The following is a 21,534-nucleotide window of genomic DNA, read 5'->3' as shown; positions in this document are numbered from 1 at the left end:
AGCCAACAATATGTCCCATAATATGTTCCTCATTTCCATGTGAGACCTCGACAGACTGGTCCTTACCGTCCATATTTCTATTAACTACCATCACTGTGCCTATAACTCACCACATGGGAGTTTGAGGAAGTCTCTCAGAGGCAGAAAAGACCTTTACTCCGATCTTCCAGGCTCCTGACACATTACAGAAAAGAATTTAGGGATGTGTCATGTTTTAGCGAAGACAAGAAGAAGAGCTTTATTAGGAAGCAAAATGTAAAACTAAGCATTCTCAGAACATGTGCTATCTAGTGTGGTGACAGCACTTGAAGTCTGAGATTTTATTAAGGTAAATAATTAGGTGAACCGTGTTTGATCCAAAGGGACTGGACTTCCTTCGGGATTGGGAAATACTGATAGTGGTCCTTGTGTGGCATGTAGGTTTTAGTTCACATCAAAATCTCTGGTGGTCAGGTTGATGAGGTTAATACCGCTGATTATCAGTGACAAGTCCTGCTTCCCTACATGTTGAAGTTTGAACATTAGAAAAGCATGCATATGGAGCAGGGTTTATTTAAAAAGGGGTAACATAGACTTCTCCTGGGAGGGAGAAGGGGCCATAACTGGTAACATGGTATCCCAAGAAGAGTGTTCTGCCCTTTTTGTATATCCTAGGCTTCCTTTGTTCTCCTGCTTTCGCCACTTATCTTTCCTCTTCCTGCCTAGGTGACTAGGCCCAGGAACTGCTGGGTGGAATAGCAAAACAGGTGGGCTGAAGGGAAAGGTAACAAAATACCATAGACCAGGTGGCTTTTGAACAACAAAATTTTACTTGATCATTCTGGAACCTAAGAAAACTGCACTTGCCAGTAGACTTAATGTTTGGAAAAAACCTCCTCCTTGTGCTTCTGACCCTCTGGCTGTCTCCTCACATGGTGAGAGGGGCAAATAAGTTCTCTGGAGTTTCTTTTTCAAGGGCACTTGTTCCATTCATAAGGGTTCTGTCCTTGTGACCTAATTACCTCCCCAAATTTCGACCTCCTCATATCATTACCTCAGGGGTTAGGAATTAGCATGAATTCTGGGGGTACCAACACACATTCAGACCATAGCACTTCCCTCACCCTGTATCTCTTAAGTTATGTGTTCTTTCAGGAGGTTTCCAAAATGAATTTAGTTTTTTCCCCTAGAGAAATAACCCATGAAGCTGCTAAAGTAATATGTTTCCATTTTTTATTCCCTTTCTATATGAAAAATCTTCAAATATTTGGCAACAGTTTTATGCCTACTCCATTTCCTTTATGTTATTGGGTTTCTTGGTATGTAACTGAATATTGTGTACGTTAGCTTTCATTCCCACTGTACTTTTCAGTCCTAAAAGCCCATGGAATTTCTTTTCCTATTAAAGCTGCAATGAATAAAGCTTCTGAAACTTGGGATATAATCAGTCTTAACTGATGCTGCAGTATAGTATAAATGAAATGCAATTTTATCATCACTGTCATTAATGTGGTCAAAAAAATTGTGCTTTAGTAGCTTCTTGTAATGCACATATAATGAAAGTTGTAAATTCTTTGTTTCTTAATAGAGCATATTCAAAGTCTTTCTTGTTTCCTTGACAATCACATTCAGCATTACTACTATACTGTCTTATTATGTCAAACGAACCTCAAGGACTTGAGAAAATACAATTAATTACTCTAACACTCAATGACCCCAAACTACTGGCCCTTTCTGGGTTTTATTTCTTTTGTTAGTTTAGTTGAAGTTTTTTTTTTTTTTTTTTTTTTTTAAAGAGTGGGGGGGGAGAGAGAGAGAGAGAGAGAGAATTTTTTAATATTTATTTTTTAGTTCTCGGTGGACACAACATCTTTGTTGGTATGTGGTGCTGAGGACCGAACCCGGGCTGCACGCATGCCAGGCGAGTGCACTACCACTTGAGCCACATCCCCAGCCCCTAGTTGAAGTTTTAATTCCACACTATGAATGAGTTGTTTATTATACTTAATATTGTCTGCTTCTAGTAGCCTGGCCTCTTCCCAATTTGTCTAATGTTCTAGATGCAATGAGAAATATTACCAGATTTTTAGAATTATTTAACATTGTTTATATATATTGATAATGAAGACCTCAAGGATCAGCCTAGGGGCTCTGCGTCTACACTGTAACACCTTGATACTTGACATAGTTATAACAGGCACTCCATAGATATTAATTGAATAGAAAATATTTTGAGACATAACTTATTAAAGACATTTTATTATGTTCCATCTAATATAGTAGCCATAAAGCACATGTAATATATGAGTTGGTTACTTAATATTATGTAAAATTAAAAGCTAAATCCCTTTAAAAAAAACCCTAACTCTGTTGGTTAAATCAACAACATTGAAATTTCTCAATAGTCAAATATTTTAAATGAACATTTAATAATTATATAATTGTATACAGGAACCTGCCCATAGTTGTAGCATTTTATTATAATGGTATTTTTGCTATTTTATAATGCTATTAGTTTTAGTTTTTTTTTTTATTAACTCTACCTGTATTTCTATTTATTGATTAAAATAAAGAAAAGCTGGCTTATTTATATAATACAGCTATATAAAATTTTCTTCATCCTAACAGAAAGGTCAGTTGAATTTAATTATTCAAATGTAATAAAGTATTTCAATCTTTTCAGTAAATTTTATTTCATAGAAAATTATGCTTTGATGACAAACACTAAATTTGTATCAATACAGTGATTATAGGAGAGGAATGTTTGTGCTTTCTCTTTATGGTAATCTATACTCATTTTAAGATAAATTTTAAATTGAGTAAAATATGGCCTACTTTGAACAGGTTGGCATAAAACATGAGAAAGTCTGGGTGAGCCTTCCTATCAGAAATGTCAAAATAGTGTTGAAGTGCATAGTGATTTACTAGTAAGGAAACTATAGTTTATGTGAAAAGAAGGCTTATTTGTTGTGAACAATATGTGAGTTTGTTAATCTAATCATACTTCAATTATCCCTCAACAGAACTGCAAAAATATAAAATGTATGTAAAATTATTTTTTTAAAAATAAAAGCTCTAGACCCCCAAAATATAATAAGCCAAATTAGGAACTCAATAGGTATGTTAAATAACAAGCTATATGCAGCCTGAAAGAGAATTAGCAAAATGGAAAATAGGTCAAAGATAATACTCAGACTGAAGCATGGAGAAAATGGTGGGGGTGGTGATGAGAGAATATAACAAGTACAGTAAAAGACACACACGACAAGTTGAAAAACGAACAGTGCAGTGTTTAGTACATATCAAGAAGTACAGAGTGTACCCTCAGAAATAAAGAATAAATATTTGGAAATAATAAGAGTGGTCAAAAGAACCCCAGAAGTATAAAATTAAAGTCAAGATTCAGTAATTCCTGAAAACACCAAGCAATAAAAATACAATGAACACCACAACTAGACACATCATAATCAATCCATGGATAAACATAGTGCAATAATATATAGACATAAAATGAAAGCAACACTGCTACACAAAGCAGCAGAGAATGAATCTTGAAAGAAAAAAAATAGACCAAAGAAATCTGGTGTAAAACTATATGGTTTGTTTGCAATTATTCTTTTAATATGCATTAAGAAAAGAAAAATTTCCAGAATGACACAAGTTTCAGAAGTTGTGGTGGCAGTTGTGATATGGAATATTCACCCTACCTGGAAGGTACTCTAGGAGAGCTTTTGGGGTGCTGCTGACACTCAATCCCTTCCTCTGAATGGTGATGATACAACCGTGAGAATGTTGAAGTTTTTCAGCAAGTGTATATTATGTGGGCACTTTTAAAAAAAATGTATTTTCCACTCTTTAATAAAAATGGTTGGCCAGCTGATATCTTAAGATATAATAGACACACATCTAATGCCATCAGATGGAGCATTAGCCTTTTCTTGGCTATACTATAATCCATGATGGGATTATAAATTGAGACGGGAAAAGAGTCTGTTAGTTATAGTAACAGACCACTTTTAGGGACACTTTGCATCATACCCAGTTAATTTACATTTCTATAGCTTGTATTTATAAATTTCAGAATGCTAGAAATGCTCATTACAACTTTTACCTTCAAGGTTCTATTAGTTTTATGAGTTTCATGAATTTATGATTGAATGCTAAGGTGCATGGGCAGGGACTCCTACACAGTATGGGTAGACAAATATTAGCAGTTAGTAGTGAGAAGCCATGAGGGAGAGGTTAATAAACAGAAAAAAAAATTGTTCTTCATTGGTTTTAAAAATCTGTTACTATTACAAATTTGTAAATCTAGTTTTACTCAAACTTTTGTTATAAGTAAATCAATTTCTATGAACATTTTAAATACATTAAATTTATTTAAACATTTTAAATTTTATTTAAAACTTACATATATATGTGTGTGTACAGACACACACACACACACACACACACACACACACACATATATATATATATATATATATATATATATATATATATATATATATATATATATATATAATTTTCTTTTTGAGTACTTTAAAACCCAAAACTTGTAGGAAAAAAAAATCTTGGCAAGTATTTAAATCATCACAAAAAAGTCATATAACCAAACTGAAGTATTCATAGACACTTAATTTTTCCTATAGATCATTAATGTTTATAAACCAAAATTTTCATTTGACTTTTAACTTAATCATATAGCTAAAATTAAATACTAAGCCATACATTTAAAAGCCTAACTTATTAGATTATGTACCATGCTAAATACGTTTATTTATTACAAAATACCACATACAGTGTCTTAGTTTGTTTCTGCTACTATAACACAAATATCTTAGATTGGGTAACTTATGAGCAACAGAAATTTATTTCTCACAGTTCTGGAGGCTGGAAGTTCAAGATTAGATGCCAGTAGAGCTGGTGTCTAGTGTGGTGCTTCCTGTATCATGGATGACATTTTTTTCTCTGCAATCTCATGTAGTGGAAGGGCCCAAATATTCCTTTCTATGGTCTTTTTTGGAAGGACACTAATCAACTCATGAAGGCTCCACCACTCTCATAACCTGATGGCCTCCCAAATCTCCACCTCAAAATACCATTACTGGAAATTAGGCTTTAACATTTGAATTTGGGGAGATGCAAACCATCAATCTCTAGCATACACATGGGTTTTTTTAAACAATATAAAAATGTTTATGCTTCACAATTTTTCTAATTAATTTTATTAAAAGTTAATTAAAATTTACTCACTGTATTGTCAGGATTCTCCTGAGAGACAGAATCAATGGGGTGGGTAGATAGATGACAGACAGGTGATAGATAGGTGTGAGGGGATTTGTTGGGGGAGTAGGATCACACATTTGTTGAAACTGAGAAGTCCCCCAGGTTATCTGTAAGCTGGAGAACCAGGGAGGCCACAGTGTGGCTATCCAAGTCCAAAGGCCTCAGAGCCCCGGAAGCCAGTGTTGTAACACTGCATCTGAGGTCAGAGGCTGAGGAACTCAGCAAGTGCAAGTCCTGGAATCCAAAGGCCAGAGAACATGGAGATCTGATCTCCAAGGATGTGAAAAGAGGGTGTCCCAGTTCCAGGAGGTAAGGAATGAATTTCATTTTCTATGCGGTTCTGTTCTATCAAGGCCCACAGCTGATGGGTAGTGCAGCCCACACTGAAGGCTGATCATTCCCATTCAGCCCACTGATGCACCTGCCAGTCTCCTCCAAAACACCCTCACAGACACACCATGAGTAACCAGTTATCAAGGCGTTCCTTAATCCAGTCAAGTTAACACCTGAAATTAGCTCTCCCCTCTACTAAGAGTATGATTTTTTCGTCCGAGTAAATTTTGGGTTATCTTTCACCTGAGTGGGTGTGAGTGCTAATCAGAGACTAGCTGGATATCAGAACTGCAGCTGCAGACCAGCAGGAAAATTTTTCTCACAATTCATATTATACCCAGCTTTGAAGAATCTCTGGGCCCTCAGGAACCATAAATGAGTTGATTTCCTAACCCAATTCCCTTACCTGATTTTCTTTTACTTCCATTCAGCTTTATTATGTGATTAAGGTGGATGGAAATTCTAATACCTGAAACAGGTGACTTCATGGCTTGATTGGATTCAACTAATCTACTCCCTGCTTGGATCTCTGATGAATTCATCTGCATGTCCTTGCTATCTGGCAGACTCCAGTGCAAAAATGTGAACAGCATCACATCCTATATGAAAGGCAGTGTCCTTAGTCCTGCCTTTCTGTACAATCAGAGTTCCCAGGGCAACATAAGAGCAAGCCCTTTCTTGGGAAGCCCTTCAAAGTGGCCCCTGTAACAACTTGCTTTCCTTGGAAGGAGGCTGTGTCTGTAGCAACAGGCCAGGTTTGCCCATTCTGGCCTATGGAAAAATAGGAGTCTCTTAAATATGCTTGTGCTGCACTCTAGTGGCCGATCTGTGTAAATCAGAGAAGTTTAGTTCCAGGTAACAAGTCAACAAGTAAAACTTGAGCTTGTAGTTTTGCCAGACATGCTGGGAATATAATTTATAGTTTATAACTTCTGTACCTGTCAAAGTTTATTATTTTTTGTCTAAATATATATAATATGACACATGTGTTTTTACTGTGCCTGTAAAATTTTAGCTCTGGAAATAGTGATTTGGGGAAATATCAATTGTTCAAAAGGAATTACTAAAAATACTTGTGTAGATACCATAAATATCACAGTTATGAAGTTTAGTGCTCAGCATTTGTAATTAAACTTATGCCTCTGGGCCCTGTTTCATGAACATTACCCTCACAATTAATTAGAGCAATTCTAAATATCTGATTTCTGTTTTGATCATCAACATCCAGATGGTTACCATAACTTTAATATAAATAGTGTTCTAGAGAACTTATATACTGATACATTGACTGATTTTGAATATTTCTTCAGTAGTATCGAAGAAAGGTCATGGTTTAACATGAAGCTTTAAAAAAATTCCAGGTTGTAAAAATGGGAGAACATCAAAATGAAGAATATCCAAACTTTCTCTTGTTGAAAAACCATAGTCACTTAAATCTTGAGATTAAAGTTATGGAAGTTTTGTGTTTTTCCCCATTAGGCATTACGTATAATCTGTTATTAAGAAAGGGGTAACTCCAGGATCTGGTTTACCTTCTCTCATGGAAAATGATGAAACTATAAGCCTCAGCCAGCCAGAATTGAATCAAACAACAGGAATGATTTCCCAGGTATTTGGCCTAACCTTTAGTTACATTCACAGCCAGCATGTATGATTTTTTTTATTAATTGTGAAACATAGTATGCATATAAAGAATGTGTATTAGGCATTAAACTACATAAAGAATACTATTAAAATAAATTTCTAATGTATCTCTGACTTAGGTGAGAAAAATGAATATTGATCAGTCCCTGTGTGTCTCCTCTGGGGCATTTCCTATCTGTCATTCAGACACTGGTATTAATCAAATCTATACTTTTCTAATTTTGCTGTGGGTGTATATGTATTTCTAATTGACATACATCCCAGATTAATTGTTACATCATTTTAATGAAATTTGATTGTATTAATTCTTTGATTTCTCTCCCTTAACATATTTGAGTTTCTTCTCTTATTGTGTTTCACAGTTCATTCATTTCACTGAACAGTGGTATTTACTGTAAAACAATACTCATAGTTTTGGAAAATGTATCATGGTGTTAATGGCTGTATTCATCACTTCTTATTTCTTAATGTTGTAAGCATTCTAACCATGATTATTTTGGGGGCAGGTAGTGGAAATTGAACCCAGGGTACATTACCATTGAGCTACATCCCCAGCCTGTTTGTTTGTTTTTTTAAGGCAGGGTCTCGCTCAATTGCCTAGGCTGGTCCCAAACTTGTGATCCTCCTGCCTCAGCCTCTGGAATATCTGAGGTGACAGGCCTGCACTGTGGCACCCAGTTTATCACAAATAATTTGATGTCCTCTACATACCTATGTACAAATTTCTTTAGTTACAGGGTTCATAACCTTTTTCGAAATATGACTCCTCTTTACAATTACATTAAACTTTAGTGCTCAGTAAAAGCAACTCATCTCTTTCTATGTATTAGTTAACTGAGGATTGTTGATAGGGAACGATGGAAAGCAAAATAGCTCTCTGGGTTAGCACTGTGAGAACACACAACTTCACTATTTGATCGGTGAATGACTGCTATGCAGAGTTGACATTGGCCAGCTTTAGGCCACAGCAGCATCTGTAGACAGAAAGATGTGACCACATGAAATACAACAGTGGGTTTAATAACTGTTCCTTTCAAGGTAGTGTTTGGCGTACCTGATCTTTCATGATATTTGCAACAGCTCTAACATAACATAATTGAAAATATTGTGATTTCTTTTGTAGGTAGGGTCCAAGTTATTGCTGTTAACATTGTGGCTACTTCCTTACAATGATAAATTGACAACTGAAGAAAATGATGAAATCCAGTTAAAGATGTAACATGTTAATCATCTGTGGTACTGGGTTTTCGAAATCTAACTATGAACCCAACTATCTAACTATGGCATCAGATTAGGAACCATTGCTCTAGGATATTTTATGAGTAAGCTTTCCAATAAAGTAACAAAATACCTGAGAAAATCAAAAGGAGAAAAGATTTATTGAGGTTCATGGTTTTAGAGGTTTTGTTGCTTGACTATGATGAAGCAGAGCATCATGGCAGAGAGGGCTTCATGAAGCAGAGATGCTCTCCTCACAGAAGCTGGAAAACAGAGGCAGAAGGGGCCAGCAACAAGATGTACCTTTCCAGATCACACCCAAGTGGCCCCACCTCCCATAGTCCATTCAGTTATGAACTCTTCAGTGGATTTATCTATGGAGGAGATCAGAGCCCACATGATCCAACTACTTCCCAATATTCCTGCCTCTGATCTCTGCTGCATTGAGGGACCAAGCCTTTAACACATGAGCCTTTGAGAGTCATTCCAGATCTAAACTATGTCATGAATATGGAATATAATCAATTGATCATGGAACATTCACTTGCTTAATCTTATAATGAAATGCCAAGGAATTTTCCAGTATGAGTGTAGAAATACTGCTTCTATCAGCACTAAATGAGAGTTTTCTTTGTTCTGCATACTGGCCAACATTCAGTACTGTATGATATTTGTCAATCTACTTGGTGTAAAGGGGTGTTTTAAGTATAAAATAGGTAAAATATTCACATTTTCCAAAATAAAAATAGTGTGTTCATTGCTTCTATCTATGTATCTCTCCATCTTTGATCTTCCATAGGAAACTTTAAGAATTTCTTTACATAAATGCAAAGAAATTAACTAGATGTAGTGGTGCACGTTTGTAATCCCAGCTACTTGGGAGGCTGAGGCAGGAAGATTGCAAGTTTGAGGACAGCCTTGGAAACATAGCATGACTCTGTCTCAAAAAAAAAAAAAAAGACTGAGAATGTAGCTTGGTGGTAAAACACCCAGGCTTCAATCCCAGTTTCATGATAAAAAAAAAAAAGAAAAGAAAGGAAAGAAATACACGTATACAAACACATTCCACAACTTCTCTTTATCCAAATATTTAAAAAAATTAAAAGTGCTTTTATATACTGGTGATAATTTTAATCTATACCTGAGAAATGTCTTCATTCTTAGCTGCTTATTATTTCTTGTGCGAATGAACCATAGTTTTTATTCTACCAACCTCTATAAAGGCACTATCTTTTCTTACCATAAATAATGCTCCTGTGGATGAAATACATGAAGTGGCATGGTTTGATCAACAAATAAGATTTCATTGGAATTTTTTATAGTTATTGTCAATATCCTCCATAGGCTTGGTATTATTCTGCATTCACGCCACCATGCATGAATATTTCCTTAGAGCCTCACAGAGAGGTTGGCAAATTCTATTTTCAATTTTTGTTAAGCAGATTGGTAAGGAAAAGTAGGTCATTTTATTTTAAATTTCTACTTAACTGATAATGTGGCTGACATCTTCCTGTATGTTGACTGCCATTTCTGTGTGTGATTCTGTGAGGTACTTGCTTTTGTCTTTTCCCTACTTTGTTTTTTCTCGATTCGATGTTTTTCTTTTTTATCTTCTATTGATTTTATTTTTTTAAAAAATACACGATAGCAGTGGAATGCATTACAATTCATATTACACATATAGAGCACAATTTTTCATATCTCTGTATATAATTATGTTCATGCCAATTCATGCTTTTATACATGTACTTTGTGGTATTTTTATTTTGCATCACAATTCTTAATACACATATATACCACGATTTTTCATATCTCTGTTTGTATATAAAGTATGTTGACACCCAACTCAAGTCTTCATACATGTACTTTGTATAAGGATAATGTACTTTGTATAATGATCACATTCCACCATCTTTGCTAATCTCCTGGCCTCTCCTTTTCCCTCCCACCCCTCTTCCCTATTAGAATTCATCTAATCCTCCCATGCTCTCCCTCCCTACCCCAGTATGAGTCAGCCTCCTTATATCAGAGAAAACATTCAGTATTCATTTTTGGGGGGATTGGCTAACTTCACTTAGCATTATCTTCTTCAATGCCACCCATTTACCTGCAAATACCATGATTTTGTTGATTCAGTGTTTTTCTTTACCAATTCATAGATGCTCTTGGTGCAATAGAAACAGTTACCCTTTACAAATTATATGTGTTGTGGTATGTTTTATCCAAGTTTTTGTCTAATCTTTTCACTTTTCTTATTGGCTTTTTCTTTTTAATCTATTTCTAAATGACAAAATAGCACATTTATCACGTACAACATGATATTTTGAAATATATATATATATATATATATATATATATATATATATATATATATATATTACTGAATGGCTGAATTGAGGTAACCAACATACTTAACATATGTTTTGCTGTGGGAACACTTAAAATCTACTTTCTTAGCAATGCTTAATAATCTGATACATTATTATTAACTACACAGTCACCGTGTGGCACATTAAACCCCTTAAGCTTATTCCCATGCTCTAAAAATATAAAATTCCTCTAATCACTATAATCCACAAAACACATCTGCTTTTGTATAAATGCCAGTTTTTATCTTGGACACATCACCTCCTAGATTTTTCTGATCTCTTCTTTTCCTACAAAACTAATGGCAACTGTCCTCTTGAGACTTCCTTCTGTCTCCCTCTGATGGGTTTATTTGGGAAGACCATATCTTCTTTCTTAGTTTGTACCCTAATTTTGGTGCAGTTCATCTTCCAATACCTCCTACAATAAGAAGTAAGAGAAGTAATATTATGAGCACTTGTATGCTTGAAGGTACCTATATTCCACCTTCCCACCTGGTTGATATTTGGGCAGGATATGAAATTCCAGTTTGGATGTCATTTTCTTCATAATTCTGAAGGTCATGTTAGTACCTGTCTTCTACTTTTACTCATTGCTTTTGACAATACAGGTAACATTCTGATTCTTAATGTGTGTGCCACTTGCTGCGCCACATCTAGAAAGTTTCAGGATCATCTTTTCTTTCTTGGCACTGTATAATTTCACAATGATTGTCCTGGGTCTGGATCTCTTTGGGCATGAATTTTGCTGGGTGTTCTGTGAGGTCCTTGGGAAGTTATGATTTTCAGTTCTGAAGAATTTTCTTACATTGTTTCCTTGAGAATTCCTTCTTATTTTCTTTGCTTTCTTGATTTTCTATTATACTCACCACCTCTCAATTTACCCACTAATGTGCTTGAATTTTTTCCCTTTCCTTTTCATTTGCCTTTACTTTAGATTCATAATAAGAATGTTTAGTTGTGCTAAAATATCCATAACATTTATCATCTTAACTTTTTCAAATGTGCAGTTCAGTAGCATTGAAGATATTTACATTGTTGTACAACCAATATGCAAAACTCTTTTCATTTTTAAAGGCTTAAGCTTTATCTTTAACCAACAGCCTCCTTTTCTCTCCTCCCAGACCCCTGAAAACTGACACTCTGCTTTCTATCTCTATTCACTTTCCTGCTTTATGTACCACATATAAGGGGGAATCATAAAGTATTTGCATTTTTTTGTGACTGGCTTATTTCCTCTAATATCATGTCACATTTGTGATTGGTGTTAGGAGTTTATTTTCCTTCAAAGGCTGAATAATATTATGTTATATGCATACTGTATTAGTCAGGGTTCTCTTGAGGAACAGAATCAACAGAAAGTATAATTATAAAAAGGGGACTTATTAGGTTGGTTTACGTGACCAAAGGCTGGATAGTCCTCAATGGCTGTCTTCTGGTGGAGAGCTGGAAGAACCAGTAGCCCAAGAGGCTGAAGCCTCAGAACATGAGGGATCAATGGTGATACCCTAGTCTGAGACCACAGACTTCTGGTGAATCACTGTCAGAGTCCTCTTTGGAAGAGTGAAGAAGTGATAATCAGATTTCCTCAGACAGTTGCAGCAGCAATCAAGAACCAGTTCAAGAAGAATCAAGCTTGCATTTGCTGCTTCTTCCTTGTTCTTCCAACTTTTATTCCATCCAAGTCAACATCCTATTGGGCAGTGCCGCCCACACTTAGGGAGGGTCTCCATTTCAGTTGTCTATCCCACATGCCAATCATTCCTAGACACACTCTCATCCACACATCCATAATTCTCTAATCATGGGCATCTCTTAATCCAATCAAGTTGACAATTCAAATTAACCATTACACATATACTACATTTGGAATATCCATTCATCCTTCAGGAGACTTTTGGGGGACTTCCACCTTTGGGCTGTTGTGGACCAGGCCTCCATAACATGGTCGAATACACCTTTCTTTGAGACTCTGCTTTCAGTTCTTTCAGCAGGTCCTGAGTGTTCCAGTTTCTCCACATTTTTGGCGACTCTTGATATTTTCTGTGGGTTTTTTTAAATTTTGTTTTGTTTTCCATGGTAGCCATCCTCCTTGGGATGAGTTGATGTTTCATTTTGGTTTTAATCTGCATTTCCCTGATGAGTAGTGAGTTTGAAAATCTCTTCATGGGCTGTTTGCCATTTGTATATCTTCTTTGGAGACACGAGTATTCAAGTCCTTTGCCTATTTTTTGTGGGGGAGCACAAGAGATTGAACCCAGGGGACCTTGACTGAGCTACATCCCCAGCTCTTTTCTGTTTTTTATTTTGAGACAGGCTTTTGTTAAGTTGCTGGCCTCAAGCTTGCAATCTTCCTGCCTCCGCCCCTGATTCCCTGGGATTACAGGCATGCGCCTAGCACCTTTATCTATTTTTGATAAGGTTGTTTGAGAGTTTCATTGTTGCTGTTATTCTTTGGAAAATTTCTTAAGTTCTTTTTGTGATACTTATCATATATATGATTTGCGTTTTTACTATGTGGATTGCATCCTTTGATGTACATTTTGTTTTGTTTGTTTTTGTTTTGACATTCATTTTTGCTATTGCTGCCTCTACTTCAGGGTCACCAAGATCGGGGGTTTCCCTCTGGATTTTTCTCAAGGTTTTACAGTTTGTCTCTTCGTCTTTTGTATTCACTTTAGATATAATCTTTACATATATAACCTGTTATATATAACCTTTCTATTGAATTTGTTTCACTATCCTATTTTCAATTTTGACGAAGTCTTCTTTATTTTTTATTACTTTCTGTAAAAGTTTCTTTATTGATAGATGAATATCCTCTTCTCTTTTTGATATCTCTGATATCATTATTTTTTAAATGCCTCCTATTGTTGCTGTGTTCTTGACTCATCTGTATTTATTGCCCCTTAAACAGAATGTGTCTTGGGGACTACATTTCTATTCACAAGCCTTATTGAGTTACTTCTCTATCGAACTGTATCCCTCAGTAGACCAGATTAGATCTTTTGTCACTGAAGTGTTTGTTCCAACGTAGACCTTGATGTTTAAAAGAAATATATTTGTTAAAATGGCTTGAGTGTCGTCTTCTTTAAGCTTTCCATTCCCTGTAGTTACTCTTAGTGTATGTACTCCTCCTCTAGAACTAAGCATGCTAAACTGAGAAGAACCCTCCAGGGCTTGTTTTCTAAAGGAAAGTATTTAGAGGAGCAAAACTGTAAACCTGCCTAGCTGTGTTATGATGCTCCCTATGTACTGTTTCTGGTTTTTATCAATCTCCTCACCCATACTCATGATTTTTTTTTTTTGTATAAGAACCTTGACTCAACTCAGATACTTTATTGCACATGAATACGTAAGGAATTTAAGGTGCTAGGATCTTCTGATTGGAAGCAGCATGTGGCACAGCTCAACTTGTCAACTGGTGGCTTTAACCTAGGAGAATTAGAGATGAGCGAGATTGATTTGGAGGAGAGGCTGGCTCCAAATGTCAAAATCCCCATGTTTTTTTTTTGTTTTTTTGTTTTTTTTTTTTTTTTTTTTTTGCTGCTGGATCAGTTTCTTCAATTGAGAGTCCCCTGATCTCCATCTGAGGGGAACCATAGGGATATATCCATCCATGTTAAAGCCCAAGGCTAAGCAGCACAGAGGAACTTAAAGTCTCAACACTCAGCTTGTGAACTTTCATTTAAACCTTCTGGTTTCTGTACACTAAGCTCTCCTGCTTTCCACACTTCTGTGAATTCAGACCTAGAGATTTCTCATTTCTCTGTGAGGAACTTTCCAGTGTCTGGTTTAGGCAGAAGGGATGAGAGAGAAGAAGAGCTCCTTATACAGTCAAATCAAACCATTTCCATGTTTCTAGCTCATTTCTCATTTCTCTCCTCTACAAATACCTGCTAATTGTTTCTGGGGTCCTAAAGACAGAAGTGCTTCAAACTAGCACTCAGTATTTTGTTATTTCTACTCTTGTATTTCTTCCATTCACTTTATATCATCCAAACTATTATATACCATCCATAGTCAGTCTAGAAAAATTTACATCATTTCATTTTTCTATATTTATTTTAGTTGTGTTCCTAATTAAACAGAGTTGTACATATGAATTCAACATGATTTCTCTATTAAAATATTCAGGAACCATTTTTGTAAGTGAGACCAGCCTTTCTGGGTTCTGTACACTAATTGACACTCATACTCTCAGTTTCTCTGTATTTATGGAAGTTACCTCATGACAAGTGGTATTATTGTTTTAATTTTTATTATATAAGGTTTTATCATTTTATAAATTCATATATTCTGTTTAATATCAGAAGCTTAAATCTTCAGCTGATGATTTAATTGCATTCACACCTTTTGAATTTTAAGATTAAAAATCAACTATCTGTTGTATAAGTTTTAGTTCAGTTTTCTAGAAATGTTAAAAAATCTTAAGAGCTTTGATGCTTCGCATAGCTGTAGTGTTTTGTTGCACTAAAAATCATTTCTTAATATGTTCCTTTCATTTCACAGGGTAATACTTCATCACAAGTTGGAGTTGGAAAAGGTGAGTTAATCTTTCATGGCTTTTTTTTCCCCCCAGTAAACACTGCAGCACACAGGGGTCTCCCCTCCACAGCGCTTCTGCATCTCCCCTGATTTTTTGAGTCTAATCTGCTTTGGGCTAGGAAAAGTGAGATATATTTTTACCTGTTTAATTTAATGTTTCATTAAAAATGAAAAGGATCTGATGTGGATCGACACGTAGAGCCCATGCCTTCCTATGTATGCACAGTATGGTCAAAGTGCTGACATCATGTGTCATCTTCAGCTGCTGAACCATGACTCAAATAGGATGCAGATCCAGAAAGATGTCATGTGGCATGTAGATACACAAAATGTTGGTTTAAGAATTCTACAGGAGCTGTATGACAATGCTTTACCAATACCCAAGGAGACACAAAATCATGGGCTACTGGGAACTCTTAAATGGCTTACTGAAATGCTTTTGTGGCAACAGATCTGTCAAGTTTTCACTTTCCTTTCTGTTTTCTGAGCCTTCTTCACTTATGTGAATATATTTTAAGTACATAAGCTAACTGATGTTGCAACATCACAATTTTTGAAGAATGTGTTCACAAATTTATCAATGATTGAAAATTTCTGAACATGCTAATCTGCATAGAATTTAGGTTCAAATTCACCTACATGTATGAGATGTGTCTCCATAAACTTGAGGTCTTTATGTAAATGATTATCTCATTAAATGTCTCCCCTCCCCAAATAAAAATGGACAGATGAACAAATAGACCTTGGATTGAATGACATCCATCAAATTGATGGTACTGGTTTGGAAAAGGATGCCGTCAGCCAGATAACAGAAATACAGGAAAAATCACAGGAAGAACTTGTAGCAATAAATAATGGTGTTTCTAAAGAAATATGGTTAGATTTTGAAGACTTCTGTGTATGCTTTCAGTAAGTATTCAGATGGGAATCATCAGACCCTACTCTGTTGGATAACTCCTTAGCTGCATTATTATACCAATATACATTAGGATTTATTTTTGTACTTAATGTAATAGTTATATTGTTTATTAATTCTTAGCTATCATTAAAGAGTTAAGCCATATTTAGCTGGGTGTTGGCCTATCAAATAACAGTTTTGAAAGAAAAAATGGATGTTTTGATTATCCACACAGTACATTAATAACAAAACCCATCCTAGGCCAGTTTCAGTTTCTCCTCAAGATTTGTTTGTTAAGAGACACATAAATTTTTCACTGACTCATTTTTGTCCATTTAGGGAAACTGATTCAATATTTCTTTCTATAATTTTTAAACGTTCTATCTCTGATTATTTGATTTTGAGTCTAAGAACCTGAACATGTGGTACATGTCTTTTCATGTGATGAAAATAACCTGTTTTAAATATTTTTCTTCAGGAATATATATGTATTTCACAAGCCAAGTTCTTATTGCATTAACTTTCAAAAGTCAGAATTTAAGGTAAATATATTATCTGTTACCTTTAACTTTATACCCCTAAGTTTTTAGTTGAATCTCACTAGGAAAAACACATTCAAGTTTCTCAAGTATCTTTAAACTTTTCAGCTCTTATCAAAACAATAAGACTCCACAAGCTCAAGTCCCTAAATGTGATCCACATGTGGCCATGTTGTAGTGGTTAAATCTGGGGATGTATTATGATACAAATTCACATAAAGAAAAAAGTGATTTGGGAATAAATTAAAGAGATGCATAAATAAATTTGTATTTGGTTTTAATTGGTATTTAGTGAAGAGTATGTAATTGCTCAGCCACAAGCACATTGTCCCTACCATGTCTGGTTTGGGGGGATATTTTCCCATATTCTTTACTTTCTAGCAACTTTTTGCTTTCATCCTTCTTTTCTTCATTCAGCTAATGTCTAGAAGTCCTATAGAGCAGAAAAGGTGTCCTGGACTTTCCCTGGCTATGACATCAGGTCCACTAGCAGGACCTCATGCTTTCTGCAGCTCTGTGCTTACCCAGGTGTGACCTTCTGACCATCCCAGCTGCCTGGTTCCTTCTCTGCACCCTTCCTGCCCCTCACTTGATGTTACCAACTTTAGAAAGACTGTTTTTGTTTGCTACTGCAAGAATTTCATGGAATTATATGCAAACTCATTAAGGCATTGTTTAATAAGTTGTTTAACAAATACTACTTTGAGTGGAATTTGGAGGATACTATGAAATGTATCCTCAGGGACTAAATTGTACTGACACAAGAAGCATACAGCTTCTGATGATAATCCCACAAGTCCATTAGCAGTATGCAGAGGCAGTGGAAATAAGAAGAACTTTAAATTGCTCATAATAGATTAAAAAATGTAAGCAGGCAGAGGAAAACATTTTGAGCATTCTTTGAAAAGTGTTCTGTAGCTGGTTACCTGCTCTGAAAGGAAGATTAGGATCTTTGTCCATAATTAGGGATATAGTGCCATATAGGCACTGAGATCATAAGTAGCTTTTATGTCATCATTTCCAGGGATCTTCTCAGTACTGTATTGCATCTCCAAACTAAAAACCCAGTTGGTGGCATTAGCAAGCAATGGGTACATTTCTGAATATTTTGTGAAAAGAAGGAAAAGAGGGGTTTTGTTTATTTTAATCACATATGTCCCTGCATACTACCTATACACATCCCCATTAGACATTTCCATTTTCTGCCAAGTTACTCTGTGGTCTCACCACCTATCAGCAACTCATTCTCTGTGCTCTTAGCTCCTTACCCTTGCATTTCTCGAATAAGAAGATCCTTTTTCTTTACCCCGGTAAAAAGTTTTGCTTCTCTTTCATATGGTGGACTGTCTCCCTGAGTCCCTATAGACCCAACCACTGCAGACTATCTCCAGCATTTACCCAGTAGGATTTTTTCATATTATTAAGCCCATAAAGTAGTATGATGTTTAGAATGCAGTAAGTTTCTTTCAAACAGCAGACATTATACTATATATTATCAATAGAAGTAGAAAATAGTGGCATGAATGGACTGGTAATAAGTACAATGCTTGACATCTGATTTCTTGCAGTTCTCAGATGAACGTGTATCCTATTATCTGTTTGTGGATAGTCTAAAACCTATTGAGCTACTGGTTTGCTTTTCTGCACTGGTACGCTGGGGGGACTCTGGAGGTAAGAGGGCTCTGGGGAAGCAATTGTGCAAATGTGCAGATCACATGCAGTTGGTCAGAGAACCCTTGATCATAATTTTAGGCATAGATGAAGGAGCTTCCTCTCTTCCTAGAATTTCTCAAAAGTCATTCAGGAATACCTAGGCCACCTCCTCTGATGCTTTCTCTGCATGACACAGAGGACTGCTCACTCCTGACATGTGCTCCTCTCCTGGTCACAGTTGTCTGTTCACATCCTGTTTTTCTTGTCATTATTTTTTATTTTTTCAACATCTATTAAAATCATGAACCCTTTCTTCTTTTATCTGAAAATTTGAAGGATCCTTTCCTCCATTCCATGTTGGCTTTTGCTATGGTTCACATGTGGTTCATCCATCCCCCAGAGGTCCATGTGCTAGAGATGTGGTCCCCAATGTGGTGATTTGGGGTAGAGGAACCTTCAAGAGGTGGGACCTATTGGGAAGTGACTAGGTCACTGGGGATGCTGCCCTCAGAAAGGATTAGTCCCATGGAATGAATTAGTTTTTATAAAAGTGGGCTGTTATGAATGGAGTCCACCTGTCACCCCAACCCTGCACATGGCCAGGTTCCATATTGTTTCTCTATCCAGCATCATGTTCTTAGGCCTACAGACTGTGAGATAAATAATCCTCTTTACTTTATAAAGTACCCAGCCTTGAATATTTTATTATAGCAGCATCAAATAGACCAATACAACCTCTTACACTCATGATTAGACTGTAGACTATCTTTACCACTGGTGTGTCATCTTAATTGTGTTCCTTTCAAGCACCCACTCTATGACCACTGCCCCCTGACTCTCAAATTCATTCTCTAGAACTCCCAGCTCTACAGTTCTTGACCTGCCAGGGTTTCTATTCATGTACTCTACCACTTCTCTGTCTATCAATCTCCTTGTGTCCTTTTCTCTCCCACCTCCAATGTGAATTTTATGGCCCCCACTATAATGATAGCTTTGCTCATACCCTAAGCACACTTGTTCTTACCCTCTCTCATCTTGCTTTCCTGATAATAATCCCAATATTGGTTAAATTTAACTCAATTTCCATCCTGTGCTTGTAACAGAGTAACTGAATATGATTTGAGAAGATGAAACAAAAAACAAAACCCTGGCTAGCCCGCTTCACTTTGAGGAGCTCAAATCTTCACAAGACCTATAAATTCTGCCAGCATTTCTTGATGACATTTCAGCCCTTTAAATCTCTATTTTCAGATTTTCAACCCACACTCTTACCTTCATTCGTTTTCAGCTGATGGCTATGCTCCTGACTTTAATGAAGAGATGGAGGAAATTAGACATAAGCTTAGAAAATGAGCCTCTTATCTTCCCACAGTCAATGCCCAGCACTCCAGTGTGCTGCCTTCCTGCTGTGGGTGGGCTGTACCCACTCCTTTCAAGGCCAGCACATTGCACACACAAAAGCATCATTCTTTAATTCTGTATCCTGTTTTGTTAAAGTATTTATCTTGAACTCATTAGCACCTAGGGCTGCAGGTGTTCAATAGCTATGCACTGAATGTTTACTGTTGACTGTCTTGCCAACATTGAGGACAAGGACTTTTATTTTCCACCAGGGTGTTGCCAGTGATTCCAGTAGGGTCTAGCAAACAGCAAATGACCAGTTAATATTTGTATAATTAACTTCCCAAAATTCAGTAATCTGATATAATATGTCTAACTCACCAATGTCTCTTAGGTCACCATGTCCTAGAACATTCCAGGTCATATTGTAGCCTTGAGTGTTTTCTGGATATAGGGCAAAAAGTATTTTGTCTTTAGCCATTGGTGAAAACTAGTTCATATTCTTTATCATGTTAAGAAGAAAACTTGCTAAGTTTGTTAATTACTTTCAATCTCAACATAAACTCAAACACTGACAATCAAATTTAGATGAACAATAGGCTACTTTGATTTTCTTTGACACTATCTTTGAGAAATCCCTTACTGCCCCCAGATGTTGGGTATTTCCTTTTATTACCATTGTATCTTGGAAGGTATCGTAATTACTGCCATAAAGATAATAAAATGATGATCTAATGCAATAAAACACCTGCCTATCATCTTTTCATAATATTCCTGCTCAGTACTTATCCACCTGAGGCAATGATAATGAGGAAGCAGACAGAATAGGGAGGAGGATCAGGGTTCCAACTAAGCGTTCCTTCCAATAATTATTTACTTGAAGTAGATTTTTGAGAATATCTCTCATATCTGAGTTATTACTATTATATTGCTACTGGCCCAAAAACAATAGTGGTGAAGGTCAACTGTACATTTACATCCAAATTTCATTTTATTTTCACTTTTCCCATACCCTTAATGAAGGACAGCCTTCCCATAGAGCCAGGCCTCCTAACGGCTGAGACGATTTCTTGGAAGTCTCTGAAGCCACGCAGCCTTGTTCTGAAGATCCACACGTATGCCGCTAAGGCTGCAATGTTGCGCTTGCCTGTTGGGTATGGAGTGACTTGGTTTCCCCACCTTGAATCTTAGAAAACCCTTTAAACCTCTGATTCATGAAGAAGTGAACAATACAAACTAACTCCAGGATATTGATACCCCAAGCAATTTCAAAATGCACACATCTACCCTTCAGATCCTTGAGAGAAATAATTCCATGAATGAATAAATTGAGAGCAATCATACACAGGCCACTCTTTTGGAAAATCCATCATTGCCAATAATTTTGGGAACTCATTTGGTTAAGAAAACTACTCAGACTCATTTAAACCAGAGATTTCTAATATTAATTAGTAAAGAAATCCATTTTTTCTCATGAATCTTAGTGTGTTCCTTAATTCCATTTAAACATAGTTGAGAAAGAGCATCTCTCCCTACCAGTCTGGAGTTCCACCTGTGGTTATTTTTTGTTAGATGTTATTTTTAATTAAGGTAAAGGTGGCTAAATGTATCACACATTCCATTGTAAAAAAAAAATACATAAGGAGCATGGCTTCTTGATTTTGGTAAATAAAATTCAGAGCATGTGATATATTTTCACCTAATTTTCCCCCCATGATCAATTATT

The 21,534-nt window shown here is 36.1% G+C and overlaps 2 protein-coding genes across 2 annotated transcripts in view; both read left to right on the top strand.

Annotated features, from left to right (window-relative positions):
• The window catches only part of LOC308640687 (ras-related protein Rab-32-like), a gene marked incomplete at its 3' end in the record, with an annotated part of 422,333 nt that overhangs the window by 37,585 nt on the left and 363,214 nt on the right, over positions 1 to 21,534 (top strand). The window lies entirely within an intron of this gene.
• Positions 1 to 21,534, top strand: part of LOC308640680 (androglobin-like) — a gene marked incomplete at both ends in the record, with an annotated part of 138,925 nt that overhangs the window by 37,012 nt on the left and 80,379 nt on the right. Inside the window, 7 exon segments of the mRNA XM_081312475.1 lie at positions 7,081 to 7,090; positions 7,094 to 7,210; positions 15,342 to 15,375; positions 16,094 to 16,286; positions 16,754 to 16,817; positions 18,383 to 18,485; positions 20,821 to 20,962. Of these exon segments, the coding sequence (XP_081168601.1) occupies positions 7,081 to 7,090; positions 7,094 to 7,210; positions 15,342 to 15,375; positions 16,094 to 16,286; positions 16,754 to 16,817; positions 18,383 to 18,485; positions 20,821 to 20,962 (663 nt within the window).

The sequence above is a fragment of the Spermophilus citellus genome, assembly GCF_964194105.1.
Source record: "Spermophilus citellus genome assembly, contig: SCAFFOLD_102, whole genome shotgun sequence".
NCBI classification, from domain to species: Eukaryota; Metazoa; Chordata; class Mammalia; order Rodentia; family Sciuridae; genus Spermophilus; species Spermophilus citellus.
The sequence above is the reverse complement of the archived record's forward strand: the minus strand, read 5'-3'. Positions and strand labels throughout refer to the sequence as shown.